Source organism: Rousettus aegyptiacus, unplaced genomic scaffold, assembly GCF_014176215.1.
Source record: "Rousettus aegyptiacus isolate mRouAeg1 unplaced genomic scaffold, mRouAeg1.p scaffold_m13_p_4, whole genome shotgun sequence".
In the NCBI taxonomy this organism is placed as follows: Eukaryota; Metazoa; Chordata; class Mammalia; order Chiroptera; family Pteropodidae; genus Rousettus; species Rousettus aegyptiacus.
Genome location: NW_023416307.1, coordinates 64,340,360 through 64,361,657, shown reverse-complemented (window position 1 = coordinate 64,361,657; position 21,298 = coordinate 64,340,360). Strand labels below are relative to the sequence as shown.

Below are 21,298 nucleotides of genomic sequence, written 5' to 3'. Positions count from 1 at the left end.
AAATTCCAAGGAATTAATAAACACAGCTCTGAGCAATGAGAGTCACTTCCCCTAATCCATCACAGAACTCCCAGCTCTTGCTGAAATAGAAGTTAATTTGGTCTTCAGCCCTCCCAACCCAAGCGACATCCGCCTGTGGTTTCTCAGTCATGCCCCTCCCCATAATCAAATCAGCTCTTCCTTTGCCCTTTATAATTGTCCTTGGCTTTTGCCTAATGGAATAGGAAAGTTTTCTAGAATTCTGGTGTGGACAACAGCAAAGATAGAAAAATTCATAGGCTATGAGGTCCTTGTGTGCATTCTCATTGCTTCCACTGCAATCCAAGCTTGGGCTGGAGAAAGGAAATCTAGAGAGACAGTATTTTTCAATTGTGTTCTGTGGAGCCTTGGGTGATCTGAGAAGGAGGGGAGAAGCAGGAAGGTAGGTAAGGCTCTGCATGTTCCCCATCCTCTGCCCCCCACCTTTTCCACATCCTTTAAACTAGAGTATCTCCACACTGGGGCCGTTGACCTTCCCCAAAAAGTAAAGTGTGTCAATCAGCTGATGGGTGAGATACTGATTTTATCAAGACCAACCACTGTTGCTCAAATTTCGCCCCAGCTCTTACCTATTTCATAAATATCAAATTCTTTGGTGGCTTTCATGGTCTCTCCACTGACCTCTCACTGCCTTCCACAAAGCCCGTCCACTTCAACAAGGTTCATTTCCTGTGTTCCCACAACTCCCTTTCCTGTTTCCTCTTATATAGGTTTAGCCAGTATCCCAAGACATAACACAGAGGCAGCAAACAAATACCTAGTCTTTCCATAAAAGAGGCCTATTTGCTTATCTTAGTAACTGTGGCCTAAGGGGTTGGCTTCTAATTTAACAGGTATCAAGGGGCTGGCTGCAACTCTCTCCAAAGATGTGTAGGCTGGTAGGTGCAATCTTCTTTCTGTCAATCTATTCCACCTCCAGTTGCTGGTATCTCTGAGAAAGAAGCTTGTGCACATGTCTGGTGCCCTGGCTTCTATGGGTGCTGTGCAGAGAACACATATCTTGATAGCCTGGCTCTGGTGGCCAGGAAGGCTTTTGCTCATGGGTTCAATGGGATGGTAACAAACAAAACAGTTCTTAACTGGCTATCACCCCAAGGCCCGTTACAGAGAAATCAGACAGAAATGCTTATCTCCCAGTCTTCCCCTGAAAGAGATATATTTGTATATTTTTAGATCTCTTTCATGAAGGTCCAGCTTCCAATCAGCCTGCATCTAGGTAGTGACTGAGATCCTCCCATTTGGGACACCGATAGGTTTTGGATACCCTCAATTACTAGGAGCCACTAAATACAAAGAATACTACCTGGACAATCACAAGATTTCAGAGACAACAAAGAGCTAGGGCAGGGTTGAATGATAATCATTTTCTATGCGAGATCACTCGCATTCAAGACTGGGAGAAGTAGCTGTTTTATTTAATGCATAGAAACCAACACAAAGAGTCAAGGAAATGAAGAAACTAAACATGTTCCAAATGAAAGAACAAAATAAACCTCAGAAAAAGACAAAGGTAAGTGATTTACCTGATAAAGAGTTCAAAATACTGGTCATAAAGATGCTTGCCAACCTCAAGAGAACAATAAATAAACAAAGTAAAAATTTCAACAGAGGTAGAAAATATAAGAATGTACCAAACAGAAAGCACAGAGATGAAGATATAATAGAGGGATTCAACAGCAGACTAAGGAAAGTGGTAGAAAAAATTTGTTGACTCAGAGCAGTAGAATTCATTCTATCAGAGCAGCAAAAAGAATAAAAACAAATGAAGATAGCTTAAGGGACATATGAGACAACATCTAGCAGATCATCATTTGCATTATAGGCGTGTTAGGAGAAAAAGAGAAAGGGACTGAAAACTTTCCTAATCTGGGGAAGGAAACAGACCTCCAGACTCAGGAAGCCCAGAGAGTTCCAAATAAGATAAATTCAAGACACATTACAATTAAATTGTCAAAAGTTAAAGACAAGGAGAGAATCTTAAAAAGTAGCAAGAGAAAAACAACTTGTTACACATAAGGGAACTCCTATAAGACCTTCAGCAGGTTTTTCAGTAGCAACTTTCTAAGCCAGAAGGGAATGGCACAGTGTATTCAAAGTGCTAAAGAAAAACAACTGCCAACAAAAAATACCCAGCAACTTGTCCTTCAGAATTGAAGGAAAAAGAAACAACTTTCCAGACAAGCAAAAGCTGAAGGAATTCAGCACCAGTAGACCAGCCTTACAAGAAATGTTAAAGAGACTTTTTAAGCTGAAATGAAATGAAAGGGTACTAATTATTAACAGGAAAACATGAAGTATAAATTTCACTGGTAAAAATAAACACATAATTTATTCAAAATAACGTAATGTAATGGTGGTGAGTGAATCACTTATAAATAAAGATTAAAAGACAAAAATAGTAAAAATAACTATAAATACAAAAATGTCTTAATGAACACACAAAATTTAAAAAAAAATGTAAATTGTGTCATCAAAAAATGGTGGGGAGAGAGTAAAAATGTAGAGCTTAAGAATACTTTAAAACTCAAGTTGTTACCAACTTAATATAGATTTTTAAATACAGGTTGTTTTATGTAAGCCTCGTGGTAACCATAAAGCAAAAAAACTATAGTAGATACACAAAGATAAAAAAGAAAGGAATCTAAATAAACAATGACAGAAAGTCATCAAATCACAGATAACAAGAGAAGAAGAAACAAAGGAACTATAAAACAGCCAGAAAACAATTAATGAAATGGCAATAAGTACATTCCATCAATAATTGCTTTAAATGTTAATTGACTAACTTTTTCAATCTAAAGACAGAGTGTTTGAGTGTATTAAAACAAACAAACAAACGAGACCCATCTATCTGCTGCCTTTAAGATGCTTACTTCAGGTGTAAGGATACACACAGAATAAAAGTGAAGAGAGGAAAAAAAAAATTCCACGCAAATGGAAACCAAAATAAAATTGAGGTAGCTATACTTATATCAGACAAAATAGATTTATTAAAGACAGACTGTAATAAGAGACAAAGAAGAGTATTATATAATGACGAAGGGGTCAATTCAACAGGAGGATATAGCATATGGGAAAATGAGTGAAGGTGGTCCAAAGGTACAAACTTCCAGATATAGGATGAATAAGTGCTGGGAATATAATGTATAGCCTGGTGATTATAGTTAACAATACTATTTGTATATTTGAAAGTTGCTAAGAAAATAAACCTTAAGAGTTCTCATCACAATAAAAAAAAAGTATATGTGGTGACGGATGTTAACTAAACTTGTGATAATCATTTCACAATGTAAACATACATCAAATCATTATGCTAAACACCCAAAACTAATGTTATATGTCATTTATATCTATACTCAATCAATCAAACAAACAAATAAATGTAGGTTCAACCAAGCTGTTTCTATTGCCTAGAATGCTCCCTCCTACCCCAATCTTAAAGTAAATCTGACAGTAAATAATTACTGATTTTAAGCTTATGAAGGCAAAGACCTGGTTAGGAAAATGAGACAAGTCTATTTTTTAAATGAAATCTCTTTTCTGTTTTCACCTGCCTACCCCTCTACCTCTCAGGTTTAAGAAATTTGAAGATTCATAGAATTGTGTGTACAAAACGTTCTAAAACCAAGAGAGAATTGCTTACAACAAATTTACTGGAAGTCCTAGCTACAGCAATCAAAGAAAGAGAAATTAAAGGCATCCAAATCGGAAAACAAAAAGCAGAACTGTCATTATTTGCAGATGACATGATACTATATATAGAAACCCTAAAGATGTCACCAAAAAACCTGTTAGAACTGATAAATGAATTCAGTAAGGTCACAGGTACAAAATTAATATTTAGAAGTTGGCTGCATTTTTATATACCAATGATGAACTATCAGAGAAATTAAGAAAACAATCTCATTTACAATTGCAACAAAAACAATAAAATACCTGGGATTCAAATTAACCAAGAAGGTAGAAGACTTGTTTTCAGAAAATTATAAATTATTGAAAAAGAAACTGAGGAAGATACAAGTAAATGGAAGTATATACTGTGTTCATGGGTAGGAAGAATCAGTATCATTAAAATGGCTATACTACCTAAAGCAAACTATAGATTCAATGCAATCCCTATCAAAATACCAAGACATTTTACACAGAATTCAAACAAATGATTCAAAAATTTATATGGAATCATAAAAGACCCCAAATAGCCACAACAGCATGAGAAATAACAACAAAGTTGGAGGTATCATGATACCTGATATCAAACTATACTACAAGTCTACAGTAATCAAAACGGCATGATACTGGCATAAAAACAGATACATGGATCAATGGAACAGAATAGAAAGCCCAGAAATAAATCCATGCCCATATAGTCATTTCATCTATGACAAAAGAGGCAAGAATCTACAATGAGGTAAAGATGGTCTCTTCAACAAATGGTGTTGGGAAAACTGGATGGATACGTGCCAAAAAATGAAACTGGACCACCTTCTTACACCATATACAAGAATAAATTCAAAATAGATTAAAGACTTAAATGTAAGACCTGAAACCAAAAAACTTCAAGAAAACATAGGCAATAAACTCTTTGATTCTGCTATTAACTTTTTTCTGATCTATCTCCCCAGGTAAGGGAAATGAAAAAAACAAAAAACAGGACTACATCAAACTAAAAAGTTTTGCATAGCAAAGGAAATCATCAACAAAACAAAAAGACAACCTACCGAATGGGAGAATATATTCGCCTCATACATCTGATAAGGGGTTAATATCCAAAATTTATAAAGAACTCATACAAATCAATAACCAAAGACAAACAATCCAATTTAAAACTGGGCAGAAGACCTATATAGATATTTCTGCAAAAAGGAAATACAGATGGTCAATAGACATTTGAAAAGATGCTCAACATCACAGATCAGCAAGGAAATGCAAATTGAAACCACAATGAAATATCACTTCACACCTACCAGAATGGCTATCATCAATAAATCAAAAAACAACAAATGTTGGCAAGAATGTGGAGAAAAGGGAACCCCTGTGCACTGTTGGTAGGATTGCAAATTGGTACAGCCACTATGGAGAACGGTTTAGAGGGTCCTCGAAAAAATTAAAAATAGGACTACCTTTTGATCCCAGCAATTGCACTTATGAGTATTTATCCAAAGAAAACCCAAACACTCATTCATAAAGATCTATGCACCCCTATGTTCACTGCAGTGCTATTCACAATAGCCAAAAAATGGAAGCAACCCAGGTGCCCATTGATAGATGATTGGATAAGGAAGTAATCGTACATATATACAATGGAAAATTAATCATAAAAAAAATGAAATCTTACCATTTGCAATGACATAGATGGACATAGAGGGTATTATGCTGAGTGAAATAAGGCATAGAAAGATAAATACCATATGATTTTAATTACATGCAGAATCTACGAAATGAACAAACTAAGCAGAAACAGACTCATAGACACAGAGAACAAACTGCTGACTGCCAGAGGGGAGGGTGTTGGTAGGCTGGGTGAACAATGCGAAGGGTTGAAGTAGTTACAAAATAGTCTCTGGGATATAGAATACAGCATAGGGAATGTGGTAATAACTATGTGTAGAGACAGATGGGTGATACAGTAATCAAGGGGATCACTTCGTAAACTATATAAATGTCTAACCATTGTACTGCATACCTGAAACTATTATAAAATTCAAAAAATCAAAAGAATATACAAATTAAAAATAAAAATAAAAAGATAAAATCCTAAATTAAAAAAAAAATTACTGAGCAAGTAAATTTATCGTGTGGTAAAGGAAGCCACACAAAAGAAAACTGCCAATATTTGGAAGTAGCTGCTGATGTTAATAATGTCCCGCCCACTTGGGAGGCAAATCCTTCATCAGGTCTGGCTCCACATCTCAGCTCCCAAGCATTAGGTAACCATGGTAACCATAGTTGTGTGCTGCTTGAATTTCTCTTCAAGAAACTTGCCTTTTGGCTGTGTGGAGCACAGTTTCCTGGAAACCCCCAATTGCATCGCCTTTGGGATCTGCCATAGTATTTATACCAAGATCAAATTCCCCATGCAGCCACTACAAATAACCAGGCCCAGCAAAGTAACTAGGGTCTGGCGCCTTTCCACCCAATGTGGGACTCTTGAATAGCCGCTTTGTGCTGTAGACTTGCTCTGAGATGTACTTCAACGAGGCTCCGTCTAGCCAATCATTCTTCCTTCATCCTTTCCTTTCACAGGTGTCAGACTCGCACTGTGGTCTTAAGGCTTTCTCTGCCTGATCCTGCTTGCTCTCCCTTTTTCTTTCCCAGGTGTTACCACCAATGAATCTTTTGTACTTCTAACTCCATCCTGGCATGTGTTTCCTTGGAGAACTCCCCCAAGACCAAATTTTGTTTCCTTATCTTTAAAAATGAAGACACTATATCCGTAATTAGATTTATAAGGATCAAATAACATCTACACACAGATCCCTGAATATAGGAAGCAGTCGAAGGTAAAATGGTGCAGGTGGATGGAGAGTGGGGGCAGAAAAACTGTCTTTATCTTTTATAACAATTATAAGTTTCTAATCTTATGTCCTGCTTTACAGTACATTTTTCTAGACACCAGAGAGAAAATAGGGTGAGTTTCCAATGCTAGACGGACACACAGGGGAAGATAAATGCTCAATGGGGACTGGCCATAGAACTAGTACAGATGGGGTCACACTTGATTCCCTTTCCAGTGTAGTAGCATCTTCCCAGAGTATTTTTCCTAGGAAAGGAAAATTGCAAATATGTCTCTTTCAAAATGACATTTTCAATTGGTATTCCAGATGTGCTATTGTAAAATACTGTGTCTCATAGTCCTGATGGCTAGTTTGATGTTAAAGGAGAAGACTCAATTGACTCAGCATCCACCTTGAATATTTCTAAACCTGGTATTGATATTAAGGAATGTGGAGGGCTCTCTAATGTCTCTTTAGATTTACAGGGTCTAGACTGATATTTGCATAAAACAGGTGTTCAATAGGTGTTATCTGATTTGATGGCAGAAAACCATTGCATAATTGAATAAAAACAGTCTAAATATTTGGTAGACACATGGAAGAAATTAAGAAATACATCTCCATACTAGTACCTGGGGAACACTAAGATTATTTCTATGGAGAAACAAATATCTAGCACAATAGAACAAGAATGCAGTTCTTGGGATGATGAAAACTGAAAATACCTTCGGTGTTCTATAATGAAGTTATTTATGGAATGAAACAGGAAAATTAAAAAAGAGAAAAATCCAAGACCTTATTAACAAGTAGCATCTCACTCGCTCAACATAGATGGCCTCCCCAAATCCCCTCAAAAAAAGAGTAGATAGCACATCTTTCATGTTCCCCAGGTGTGAACTTCCTGAGCCACACATACCACAGGCTCATTCCTCAGGGCCTTTGATATACCTAGCATGGTCTAACGAAGCGTCAGACTAACTGATCTTAGAGAAGAACCAGGTACCAGTAAAGAAGAGCTGTGCAAGTAGCTCATTTCATCTTAATTATCGCAAGATGATGCTTCTGAAGTGCTCTGCTTTCTTGTCAACACTATCCTTCCTGCTGCAAGGGTGGAAGACTTTGATGTCTCAAACAACCAATCGGGCAGCCTCAGGAACCAGCATCAGGACGAGTGGTTGGTGCTGTCGTACTGCCAAAGTTGCTGTAAAAGCGGGAGACTAGAATGAGTTTGCCCTTCACTGGAATGAGCTACGTTGTACAGTGGGAGAGGGCTGGAAAGTGACCTTGAGCATCTGTTTTCAGCAACTGAAGTATGTGCACCGACTCTGTGCCAGGAAGATACTAAGCCCCAGAGTGGTAAATAATACAGTTCCTCTGCTATCATGGAATCTCCAGTCTATCCATTTGAAGGAAAGGCAAGAAAGGTTAGAAAATGAAAAAAGTGAGGGATTATATTATTACTTTAGAAATGCATTAATTACTGCTGAGAAGTCTGCCCACATCTTTTCAATTAGTTGCTTGAGACCAATGTTAGTCAACAGGAAAACAGTCAGAAAGCTTTGCAGTCCTCTCATAAGCAATTTGCTATGTTTCCACCTGGCATCAGGACCAAATAGAGTCTTCAATGTCCTGGAGTGTTTGTGCAACCAGAAAATAAGTGTGCAAATGTCCTCTGCTACAATTTAGTCAGTGTCCCATGTAACCTGCTGTCTGAGGAGCCACCCTAACCTCTGCCAGTCACTTCATTTACACATTGTTCTCACTCGGCCTCTCACAGGAAGGAATATTTCTGAAAGTGCTGCAGACATTATGTGTGAAAAAATAAGGACAGTATAAATAGCTTTTTATTTCTAATTGCAACCTGCTGCTGCTTATATTTGGCTTCCTGAAAGCTCTGAAAAGGTACCAACCCAAACTGCTAATAGCATAGGGACCCTGTAAAGATGAACCAATGTCTACCACTGAGGGAGAGCAAAGATGGAAAGAGGATGCAGGAGACCTATAAGGCAATTTCCAGCTTGAAGGAACCCATTTTTCCAGGATGGAGCACAGCCAGACAGTGAGTGCTTTCCTGGAGTACCTGATAGGTCAGCTCTTTGATGCATCGCTCAAGTCGACGAGCTCCCCTCTGTGCCTCTGCACTGCGACGGATTTCGCCCTCCAGTTCACCTTCCAGTTCATGAACCTGAAAACAGACCATGATCTCAGACCACAGGCTGGCAGGAAGCAAGCCAGGCTGGCTTTGCATATGCCAGTTGGCATGATCATTTGAAAGAGAGCAAAATCATCAAGGGAAGATGTGTCCACTCTCTTTCTGGCAGTGGTTAAACAGGGCAACCTCTCTGGGAAAACTGTCTCGCCAAAAGTGAGTTGGTTGAACTATGTGATTTCACAAAAGGACTGTTTAGACTATGAAGGATGTGAAAGGCTAATCCATGAAGAGATGATAAGCTCCCCCTCTTAGATGACAAAACACACACACACAACACACACACACACACACGAATATATGTATATAGGGAGAATAAGCTATATATAGCACACTTTGAGGATTCAGTCAATTATTTCCTAATTTTAAGCTTCTTTCTCCACATTTATCTGTGATTCTCTAAAATTCAGACACTGAGTCTATGTCACACGTGTCACACACAACCCTACAGCCCTGCTTTGTGAGAGAGCTATATAGTATAGACTAACAATCTGCCTGTGGTCTTTTACAGTTATACAAACAAGGTTAACATAAAATTCAGTCAACAAACATTTTGATGCCTACTACACACCAGACCCCAGGGCTAGGGACATGGCAGGGAACAAACAAAAATCTCTTCCCTTTGTAAGTGTATATTTTACTGAGGGGAAACACAAACAAAACAAAGAAAAATATAGAAAATGTTTGATGATAGTAGATGATCTGGAGTAAAATAAACCAGGAAAGGAGGAAGGGAGCTGATGGGGGAAGAGTGTTACCAGCTCCCACTCTTTCCCGCCGTGTCCAGGACTTTCTCCCTGCCATGTTTTTGAAGCGTGGAGCCACGTTCTCAAAGAGGCCTTCCTGACGACCCTTTTAACACTGCAAAGCCCAAAGTGCTGAGGCATGAACGTGCCTGAAACTGACCCAGTCTCTAACTCCCTCCACCTCCCTCGCCCTGCTTCAGCCATCTGTCATTCTTGTTCTTTCTCAGAGAGGTAGAATGGGGGTGGGAGAGCCAGCAGGTGTGCCAGTTTCTTGTGAACGAAGCCCATTTAAAAAAATTGGAAAATTTTCAATTGGAAATAGTAGTAGTATTCATGTAATTTGGGGGGAAAGTATATTTTAACTTATTTGATTTTATTTATGCCTATATGTTTTTTCTCTTATCCTATCCTAAGAATCCTGGTTTTTATATATGTTGTCAGATAATTACATTAATGTTTTTGCTAGTAGCAATAACATACTGTTATTTTGAAACTACAAATGCAGTTTGCTTTATTTGCTGTTTGTTTTGTCCTTTGATATATTTCACGAGATGCACAAACAAAATGCTATGATTAAAAGTCACTGGGAATAACTGTTCTCTCTGTGTGTTTTATGTTCCCACCTTGATATATAGTTACCTTCATTTGCTTCCATTTGTGTTAAAATTTTAGGAATTGCTTTATTTTCTTGATTCAAACTTGTGTTTTTACTTATGAAGCCTATAAATGTTTTATATAATTTTGCAATCAAAATAACTAAACAAAGTGCATTCAGGAGGTCTCGCATCTCTGTGTTTCCCTGCCTAGGAGTAGCTTTTTATTCATCTTTCTTTTACCCTGGCACATTTCCTTTTTGAAAATAGAAGCAAATGTGTACACATCTTCCTATTTCTCCCCTCCTTTTTTGCACAAAAGATTGTATACTCTCCGTATTTCCTGCACCTTTTATCATTATACTGCTATAGGCATGATCTCTAAAACATTATAGAGCTCTCCCTCACCCCTTTTTAATCAGCGTGACTATATGGATGTGGTACCACAAATATGCATTGGTATTCCATTGTATGGATATACCATAAATGAGCAAAGGTGATACTTTATTTTTCAGACGCCCTTCTGAGCCATCAAATCCCAGTCAAATATTCTTTCCATCCTGTAGCATTTGTCACATGACCTGCACACAGTCACTGAAATTGATTCAATAATTTAAAAAATTCTATTTTCAGGATAGGTCTTTCTATTTGTTTTTAAGCTCCCTGAAGGCAGCTACTACATCATTTCTGTCAGCCTTTACTATATCTTCGCTAAGTCTTTTTTGATCCTTGATTTAGTTATTTCCCTTCTTTCTCTGGCTGTTAGGAAGTAACAGGAGCAAAGGCACAGAAGCAAGCCTGTGAGGGTGTGTGTGGAACAGTGGATCGCCTGGCTGTGGAGAGCCCAGAGTAGGTATGAATGGATGGGAAGAGATGCCTTCTCATATAGCAGGAAGAGAGAAGGCAGATTTCATCCAGTCCAAGAGGAGTGGCCCAAAGTCAAGCAAGAATGAATGAATCCATTGAGATCTGACCATCTGAAAGTGCTATAAGCAAAAGTGACGAGGGAGGTAGGGAATATCTGGTGTAATTTCCAGGACAATGAGGCCTTAAATTGGGAGTTGTCAAGACTCCATGATTACCCAAGGCCAATTCCTACCCTGGATTCTAGTTTCTGGATTTGCTTTCTATTCCCTGTCAGGGCCTTCTCTTCAGCTTCATTCAGGCTTTTTTGTAAGTCTTTAACTGTCTGCTCCATATTCTTTCTCATCTTCTCCAAGTGAGCATTGGTATCTTTCTCCTTCTTCAGTTCTTCTGACATATTTGCTACCTAGAAAAGAAGGAAAGAGGATGAAAACACCTGGCAGCCAATTGATCTTAACATTTTTACCTACAATCTTCAGTTCTTAATCTCACTAGATGCCACGTAATCTCTTCCCACCATGCTCTTCCTAACCTCTGTGGCCCTCAGGTTTGTTAACAATAAGGCCATCAAGATAGCAGCAGCTACCGAAGAGATCAGGGTGAGGGGTAATAGAAACAGACCAAAGATGAAGTACCACATGAACATTATTACACAGTATTTGTACTGAAAGTAAGATGACCAACTGAAGCAACAGCTTTTAATTGAATAAGGCACCAGGATATGTCCTGTAACATCATGCAGCAGGAAGAGTGAGGAGGAGTGCCTATGAAAATCTTTTTCACATCTCACTTCTATAATTCTGTGATTCACAACTGCAAATAAGTTTATGCTCTAGGAATTTGGCAGCAACAGATGTTGTCAGTGCCAATAATCTGGCACAAGGTAGGTTAATTCTTGCTTGTGAAGCTTGCTCTTGGCTTCAGCTATGTATACAAGGGCTTGGTGTCTTGCTGCAATTATTAAGAACTGTTTCATGAATCTCTCAGTGCATTTAATGTAAGAACACTGCCCTCCCAGCCAAAGCATCTCTGTCTATCGGGTTACCGACCATCTGTATAATTTAAGTGTGAGACGTCTCTGCAGATGGTGAGGGCAAAGAATGAATTATGGAGGCAACTCTCTGCTCTGCTGTGTCGGGTTGAAACTCGGAGCTAAACGATTGGAGAATTCAAGGACAAGGAAGAGACAGTGAGTTCATCTTTTAGCATAGCCAAGAAAACGTTATAAAGGCAAGGTTAAGCAGATAGAAACTTCATAATGTGTGACTACTACATAAATTTGTCAAGCAGACTTAGAAGCTCTTTTTATTCCTTTCTATGTGGATTTTCATAAATGTTAAGCATATTATTTTTCCCTTGGCCAAACATTTTCAAGCTTTCACACACCTCTTTTCCACCAGAGAGCAGAAGTGTTTGCCTTGATACAAAATGGCTGAATGATAGGCATGATTCTCCATTCTTCTGGGTTCTATGGTGACCTGGTAGCTAGGATTTTGTGCAAACATTTTGTTTAGCTCCCTGAGTGCTAAATAACTCAGGCAAACACAGATTAAAGTTCTTCCCCTTTTTGAATTTCAAAGTTAATTATGTAAAATTGAACTGAATATCTTGTCTCCCCAGTTCCCATATCCTTTTAAGCAAGAGGATAGCTCCCATTCACATGGCAAGGTCAGGGCTGCTGCATATGGTTGTGGATTTGGACTACACAAAATCACTTGATAGGGATAGGGTCAGTGGACGCTGAAATCAAGACCAAGCTCCCCTCGGCAAGGAACCTGCAAGGTTGGGTCCTCCAGACACACACACCTCTTCCTCCACCTCCCTCCCCGACCTTCCCTTCCCTTTTTTTTTCTGAGTATCGCCTTCTGCTTTCCATGCCCTTTGAGAGAAGTGCTGGATCTACCCACAGAGAGTGCCCAGGGGCTGGCCTTTCTCCAGTTCCCATAAGGTATAGTCAAGGCTGGCAGCCAACCCTAAGCTTAGTGTCATTGAGGAAAACCACCACCACCAACAATTTTAAACTTGCAAATAAAGAAGGCACACAACAGTCCTGAAGCTGTCTTTACCAACCTGATTCATCATCATAAAACCATTAACATACAAATAGCTATTTGTAAGGAAATACAAGAAGAATTGTTTCTAGACACTAGATATATTGACTCACAAGTGGAAAGTGTCTTGACTTAAAAAAAAAAAAAAAATCTCTGGCTTTCATAAGGTTTTGCTTATAGAAATTCAACTGCTCTTTTTCATTGCCTCGGGATGCTGGAGGGGAGGAGCTAATTGGCCTAATTTTTCAAAATGGGAACAGAGAACAGAGAGTGAGCTAACCTGCTCCTGGCTGTATGGAGAATCAATGAAATCCGTTTTGGCTGCAGATTGGGCTCCACCCCTTGGCTACCATTCCAGTCAACTCTGGAAGGCAGGAGCGAGCAAGCAGTCAACACACCCACCTCAGTGGCTGCCTTCTTGGCCTTCTCTTCTGCATTCTGACATGCTTGCACTGCCTCCTCAGCTTCCTTTTGCATCCTGGCAACATCAACCTCCAAATTCTTCTTCTGGCTGAGGAGACTTGTATTCTAAGGAAAAGCAGCAGTTTTGTTAGGAAAGGTGAGACCAGACATGCAAACGCAAGTTGATCTGTTCAGGACATGCAGTGGGGGAGACAGAAGGCCAGGAGTGAGTTTTATTCTGGTCAGCCACACTCACATTAGCAACCTGGGAGGCCACTTTAGAAAAGCCCCTTGCCATCAAAGGCATACTTGAATGGAAGAGATTTCAACCATTCATTATCAAAGCGATGGCAGCCTGAATCAGAGAGAAGAGATGGATCCAGATAACCTAAAGCCCCAAACATGTGTTTGGTTTTCAATTTGTTGAGCAGTATGTTCTTCAGCCTTTCATTCTTTGATGGAGTAGAAGCAAATGTCCTATAGCAGAAGTCAGGGTCAACTGTAGACATTTGGGGAGCATGATGCTCCAGGAAAAAAAAAACCTTCCTCTTTATCTACCTCCTTTCCTATCAGACTTTGCAGTGAAGAAGCAGGAAGAGTAGTTCAGATGAGCCTCATCCCCTAGCCCTTAGAAACTCCACTATGCTGGAGGATTCTTTGTTCTGTGACTGGTGCTGCCCTAATTCTTTCCTTCCTGGAGTGTAACAAGAGGCTGGAGCTCATTTTGCTGCCACTTGGTCTGTGTTTGAAGCACAGCTTTTCTGAGGGTGTGAAACCTTAGCATAGAGAGTGTGTATAAAAGACATGAGCTTTCTATTTTTTATTTCTCCTCATTGTCCTTTTTTTTTTTCTCTATCTAAGGACTCTATTGGGTGGCAGGACTGAGCCTTAGAAATAGAAAGATATTCCAGGCTCACAGGTTCTACCCTGATTCCCTGATGGCATGAAGCATCTTCATCAAGGCTGTCATCATCTGTCCTTACAGAGAGCCGGGCTCTGTGCACTCCCAGGCTTTCCATTGCTATGGGTATGGCCTGGGGTGGGGAGCAGGAAGGATCAAGTATATTTTCCTGGAGAATTTTCTGGGTGCTCACTGCATATAACTCCTTAGAATCTCCTTCTTTGTAAAGGAAGGTACAGATAAAAATAATTTACAGATATAAATATTTTGTATATAGTCATATCAAATCTTCTAGGAAGATAATAGTTAAAACTTCTATAAGCTGAATGACTCTAATTGATTCCCTTGGGGATGAAAGAGGTTAGGGAGTCTTGTGTGGAAGGCTAATCTAGATTATCACAGCTTGGGTCTGAAAAAGGACACATGTAATTAGCCAAGATTAAGTTTGGCCTCATAAATTTGTTCTAGGCTAGCAGTCTGAGAATTCAGAGAGGTCTAAGAAGATTCCATAAAAGTTTCATTATGTTATCAAAAGACTGATAGTGTTCTTGTAACTGTAAGGTGTCCTGCATGGTTAAGATAGGGGAGAGGTTCTTATGAGCAATATATCACCTAGGTATACTGGCCAAATGGTAATCTCTGGAACTGTGGTATCACCTGAGAACTTGCTCGATTCCTGGATCCCACTTCAGAGATTCTCTGATTCAGTGATCTGGGATGAGAGCTGAGAATTTGCATTTTTGTGTTAATTTTTCTTGTATACCTAAAGTTTCAGAAACTCGGCCCTAGAGACCAGGTCTCTACTGCCTTCTTTTTTTTTCTTCCGAATCCATCTCCTCCTATGTCTGGTTGATGGCCTCATCTCTCACTAGGGTACTGTTTTCTTCCATCATATTGGGACTCATTGGTGCATTATCAATTACAACATGCATGGAAATGCTTTGCTACCAATAGCTATTAAGTACTACAGATAGTGAATGATTTACTTTTTAAAAATTCAATATTCTACTTTATAAGAATCCCACCCATTGTATTTAGATCAGCTTTCTTGAGAGAGAAAGAAATGTTGATGCAAGTTAGCCTGCTGGGAATCACACATAACCTACAGCCTATTTGTTCTACACCACATGGTATCCAAATAAGATTGTGTCATGAATGTGGACACAAAAGTCAAAGTGTAGGCCCAAACTAACTGCAATGCCTTCCAGCTGGTACATCTTTGGTTTATACTTCCTTTTTTTCTCAGTGGGAAAATAATTGGCATTCTGGGAGGGGCAATTCTTTGTGATGTAGAATTATCCTGCACCTTGCAGGAGTATTTGTATCTCTAGACCTTGCCCACTAAATGTCGATGGCACTTTCCAGTTACTGTGGCAACCAAAATGACCCCACAAACATTTCTAAAGATCGAAAAGTGTGGCAGTTCTGCCATTAGTTGTTTTAATTCATCCTTCACAATAATCATGAAAGTAAACTTCCTAAAATGCAAATCTAATAACTTCATTTTCAGCTGCTCAAAATTCTTCAGTGGACCTCTGCTAGCTGCAAGATAGAATTCATATTCCATCAGTCTCAGACTCAAGATCCCTGGTGGCCTGGCTTTTAACATCATTTCTGTTGCTCTCTCCTACCCCCAACCCCATGCTCCAGAAAGTGTGTGGATTTCCCTTAACATTCCAACTCCCTCTTCTCCCTGTGCCCCTGCCCTTGACTCTTCTCTCTACCTGGCTGACTTCTTACATGCCCTTCAAGACTCAGATTAAGTGTATTGTACACCTACCTAAATCTAGGATGTCAGAGAAGGCTTTCTGCAGGGTTGTGCTTGCTCTATCATGATGCAGCAGTGCACTACAGTTTGTTTACTTGGGTCTTCATAGTTTGAGGATAATGGAGATGTTTTGCATTGAAACCACATGTACCAGTCCAGGTTCTGGTGGGTACCCTAAAAATGTTTGTTGAATGACCCATTTACTATATTTGTCCTAATCACTATGGTTTCTCCTGATTCTATGAGAATGGCAAAGATTCGAAGAATTCTCACTTTGTGTCACTTATGTAACCTTCCATGAGAAGCCAGAGACCTGACAGCACATCATCTCTGTCAGCAACAACGCAGAACTGTTAGGTATCTTCTGGCTCTGAAGCAAGAGCTTTAAAAAAAAAAAAAAATCCTGGAATGCTGGGAGAATATATAGCTTAAAGAGAATTTAAAAAGCAGGCAAGTGGTTCCATAACATTAGAGAATGTTCATCCCTCTCTCTCCAACGTCCTGGCTGTGAATGTCCTGATAGTCCATTCTTCTAGCAGAAGGCTTAGTGTTAGGGGTCAAATTGTGTCCCTCCTCCAAAAAGATATGTTGAAGTCCTAACCCTCAATGCTTTAGAACGTGACCTTATTTGGAAATGGGTCTTTACAGAAGTAATCAAGTTAAATGAAGTCATTAGTGTGAGTGCTAATCCAATATGATTAATGTCCTTATAAAAAGAAAAACTTTGGACAGAGACAAATATCCAAAGAGGAAAGGTATTTTTAAGACACCCAAGGAGAATGCCACATGAAGGTGGAGGATTGGAGTAAAGTATCCATAAGCTAAGAACACCAAAGACTGATGACAAACCACCAAAAGCCAGGAAAAGGCAAGAAAGGATTTACCTAGGAGCTGCACAGGTAGCATGGCCCTGCCACCACCTTGGTTTCAGACTTCTAGCCTTCAGAAATGTGAAAAAATAAATAAATTTCTGTTGTTTTAAGCCACCAGTTGGTGGTACTTTGTAAAAGCAGCCCCAAGGAACAAATACACTTGGGAATAAATGAATAGTGTAACCACTGCTCTGCTGCCAATGGCTCACCCAAGGTTTGACAGGGCAGCTGTGTATGGTCCCAGGCTGACCATATATGGAAACCACTGCTTTCGACCAGCTGATGCAGCTGGGGAGTTTATGGGCCCCACCTGGGTATGGAAAAGATTGATTCTTTCTGTGGCTTCCAGGAGCTCTTCCTCTGCCAGCCTGCGTCCACGTTCTGTCTGCTCTTGCAAGGACCTCAGTTCCTCTAGTTCAGACTTGAGAAGAGAGTTGTGCCGCTCAGCCATAGCCACCTGCTCCTTCAGCTCACTGTTTAGGTGTGTGCTGTCATCCAGCTGCACCCGAAGATCCTTCAAGAAAAAAACAAGAGCCTGGAGCACAGATCCCTCTGGTTCAATAGGATATGCGCCTGTGCACACATGCTCTGAACAAAGTTCCACTGATTTAAATTTAAACATGTTCCTGCTCTCTTGTAGACTTTGATTTGTTTTCCCCACTTTTATTGCTCAATATGATCTGTTGGTTGGTTTGTGGCCATAAGAAGACTCGCTCCCCGCCCTCATATTATAATTTGACTCTTGAACAACGAGGAGGTTAGGGGCACTGATCCCCGGTCAAAAATCTGCAGATAACTTCTGACTCCTCCAAAACTCAACTATTAATAGCCTGCTGTTGAGTGGAGACCTTACTGATAATGTAAACAGTTGATTAACACTTATTTTGTGTTATATGTATTAGGTACCGTATTCTTAAAATAAAGTTAGAGGACAGAAAATGTTATTCAGAAAATCACAAGAGAAAATATATTATAGTATTTATTGGAAAAAATTGATGTAGTTTTCAAATCTATGTTGTTCAAGAGTCAACTGTACCTTGATTTGAGTTTGAAGCTGATTCAGGGACTTCGTTGCCCCTGACACCCGCTGGTTGGCAGCGCTCAGCTGGAGTTCCATCTCACTGAGGTCCCCTTCCATGCTCTTCACCAGCCTCGTAGCCTCAATTCTGCTCCTGGTTTCCGAATCCAGACTAGACTGCAGGGAGTCAATAGCATACTGCTGGGTCCTCCTAATTTTAGGATAACATTCGAGGGGAAAAATCATGCACCCAAATTAGGGAAGGTTACCTGCTGTGTACCTAACAAATTAGGAAACAGAAAAACATTAAAATTCAAGAAAAATTCTGGATAATTAACAAAATGAGTCTAAAGGATTTTCATTTGAAAAACACAGAGATTGAAGGGGTAGGTTAGTTAGCATATGCCATCATAAAAGACTAAGATTCCCAGAACAGCTTCCTAGGAAAGTAGCAGAACTTTTTCTGAGGTTCTTGTGGGGCAGACTTATCTGATACCCCCTGAGGGGAAGTCTGGGGCAAATATCAGGATTTTCTAGAGTTGCTAAGGGTGAAGGAAGGATGCTTTTCGAGACAGCCATAATATTTAAACATTTTCAATGTCAGAAAGTGTCTGAACAAGGCAAGAAAGAACCACCCAGTTTGGAATAAGTCCTAGGCTCCAGCGACACAGTTCTAATGGCCTGAGCTCCCTAGAACAGCATGGTTATCTTTCTCTAGGAGTTTGCAAGCACAACCAAGGATTAGCTGAGGAAACCAGCTGCTGTGTGGTAGTGAATTACTTCAATATTCCTTCATAATGACAAAGTGACAGATGCTTATACAATAGATGTTTGTTCAGGAAGGCAATGAAAAACTTGGAGATCCCACAGCAATCATTTCCTAACAGTCTTACAATGAGTTTGGGGATATGTAGTTGAATTCCGATCAATGGACTACGGGCAGAAGTGTTTATAAGCCTTGCCAGTACAAACTTTTTACTTCTGTGATCTTGTATTCTCTCTTCCCCATCTATGGAAAACTTGGTGGCCACATATGGAAATCATGGTATCACAAGATGGGAGAAACATGGGAATGATTTTGAAGAATAGTGGCCTGCTCTCCGTCCTTACCCCATGCTGCACTCTGACATAGAGATCAAGATTTGGTGGGTGAGTCAGGACAGATAAACTGCTATAACTAACACATGCCCTCTTTCCCACCCTGTGAAACAGGGCCTAGTGATGGACAGATAAGACAACATTCTTAGTGCTAGACAGATATTCTTCCTCATAGAGCCTATCAGTACAAACAGTAAAAACATATTAATTAGGTTCCACATTGAATTGTCTTTGAGTCTTTGTCCTGAGCTCTAAAGCCGATCAGGAAGGCATATAGCCTGCAGGGAAGCAGAAGTGTGGTCAGAGCTTCTGACTGGGTAACAGGTGGAAGCGTTACTTTCCATGTCCACTTTTCTCCCCGTTGCTGGGGGGTAGGTCTCAGTAGTAGTTATGGAAACATATGGGAAATAACACTTCCTGGTTCCAGAGCCCAGACCCAGCACCTCTCCTCTACCAACCCCATGCCCCTGGCCCCCAAGAGCTGAGGTCAGCCTCTCATGCCTATCCTTAGGTCCTGACCTTTGTTTAGTTTCCAGATCAGAATCCTATAGGGACGCCAGCATATAAAATTAAAAGAAACTGTAATGGGCTGAATGTGTCCACCCTACTTTCCACACCCAAATTTATGTGGTGAAGTCCTAACTCCTAATACCTCAAAATGTAAATGTATTTGGAGACTGAACTTTTTGAAGAGGTGATTAAGGTAAAAATGAGGCCAAGGCCGTTAGTGTGGGCCCTAATCCGATCTGAGTGGTATCGCTATAAAAGGAGGACATTTGGACACACACAAAGACATGAGGGATGCACAAACACAGAAAGGACCCTGAGAGGACACAGCAAGTGAGTAGCCATCTGCAAGCCAAGAAGAGAGGAAGCCTCAGGAGAAAACAAGTTTGCTGACACTTCGACCTTGGACTTCCAACTGTCAGAAGTGTGAGAAAATAAATTTCTGTTGTTTAAGCCACCCAGTCTGCATTTTGCTATGGCAGCCCTGGCCCATAACTCCTACAAGGACACGCACACTCAACATCACTAAAAGCTTTAAGACATTTCTCTTTCTTACATTGGAGAAACTCATTTTTGCCACCGCTGACTCCTCTTACGCAGGAAAACTAAAGCATCGCTAGTCTAGTGTCAAAATCTTCTGTACAGAGATACATTCTACTTAAGTAGACCAACCGAATGTTTCAAACTGTCATTTTCCCACAGTTGTTTATGAAACTTCATGAGTACCTCTAGACACAGAGAAAGAGCTGAGGTTTAAGAGGCTCGGATATAATACAGACCTAGAGAATGGCTGCTAGACAATCAACATAATTCATGCACCGTCAAGATATCTTTAAAATGAAAACTCCCCCAAGTACATTTTTTAAGAAAAATGAAGCACTCAGCCATGGCAATTCCCCTCCTGAAATGTGAAATACAATTTAAGAAACCAAATGTAAACAAACAAACAAACAAACAAACAAAAACAAACAAAAAACCCTGAAAATTTGAAAAAGCTATACACAGTGAATACAATAGGTCCTTTTTTTTCCCCTCTCTTGCAATACTGCTCATCTACATCAGGGAAATGTAAGATGTTTCTTAATTCCGATACACATGATTTGGCTTTAAAATGATTAACAAGATATTTTGCTAAGTAAATATCATGCCTGAATTTGAGATCCTACTTCTTGAAGACACACTAAAATACTTTAGTTAGAAATGAGAAGAGGTTTAAACATATTCTTTGGACAATAAAAGAAATTAAGTTATGTGGTGCATGTAAATTAAGACCGCGTGACAAAACCTGATCTTACTGAGTTCAGAGAAGTGGAGAAGTGGACCATATGGAAGAAAAAGATGATGGAGCATTGTTATATACCTGAGGTTACAGGCCAGGGGTAGGCACACCATAGGCTGTGGCCAAATCTGGCCATGCCTATTTGATTTCGTGTCTTTGGCTGCTTTCGAGCTACAACTGCAGATCTGAGTAGTTGTGACACAGCCCCAATGGCATTCAAATCTGGAAATATTTTCTATCTGACCTAATACAGAAAAAGTTTGCCTAACTCTTCTACAGGTGAACAAACCAAAGCAAATAAATGCATTTCGATAAAGAATCTCAGTGCTTCGTTCCCTAAAGCTCCTTCTATAGCACCTTTCCACATATGTCTGGGAGAGTAGAATATAGGCCAGGTGCACCCTGGCCTAAGCCGAGGAGTTTTCTCACATATTTCAGCATTTCCTTAAATACCCTG

General features: G+C 39.8%; 1 protein-coding gene across 4 annotated transcripts in view; it reads right to left on the bottom strand.

Annotated features, from left to right (window-relative positions):
- The window catches only part of MYH15 (myosin heavy chain 15), a 138,043-nt gene that overhangs the window by 3,642 nt on the left and 113,103 nt on the right, over positions 1 to 21,298 (bottom strand). For 3 of the 4 annotated variants that reach the window (XM_036219471.1, XM_036219472.1, XM_036219473.1), the window contains 5 exons: positions 17,976 to 18,168; positions 17,250 to 17,453; positions 13,399 to 13,524; positions 11,181 to 11,351; positions 8,614 to 8,718 (listed from right to left, as the gene is read on the bottom strand). In XM_036219471.1, coding sequence (XP_036075364.1) covers positions 8,614 to 8,718; positions 11,181 to 11,351; positions 13,399 to 13,524; positions 17,250 to 17,453; positions 17,976 to 18,168 — 799 coding nt within the window. Of the gene's footprint in view, positions 1 to 8,613; positions 8,719 to 11,180; positions 11,352 to 13,398; positions 13,525 to 17,249; positions 17,454 to 17,975; positions 18,169 to 21,298 lie in introns of those variants that run through there. The other variant, XM_036219474.1, reaches the window with a different exon arrangement.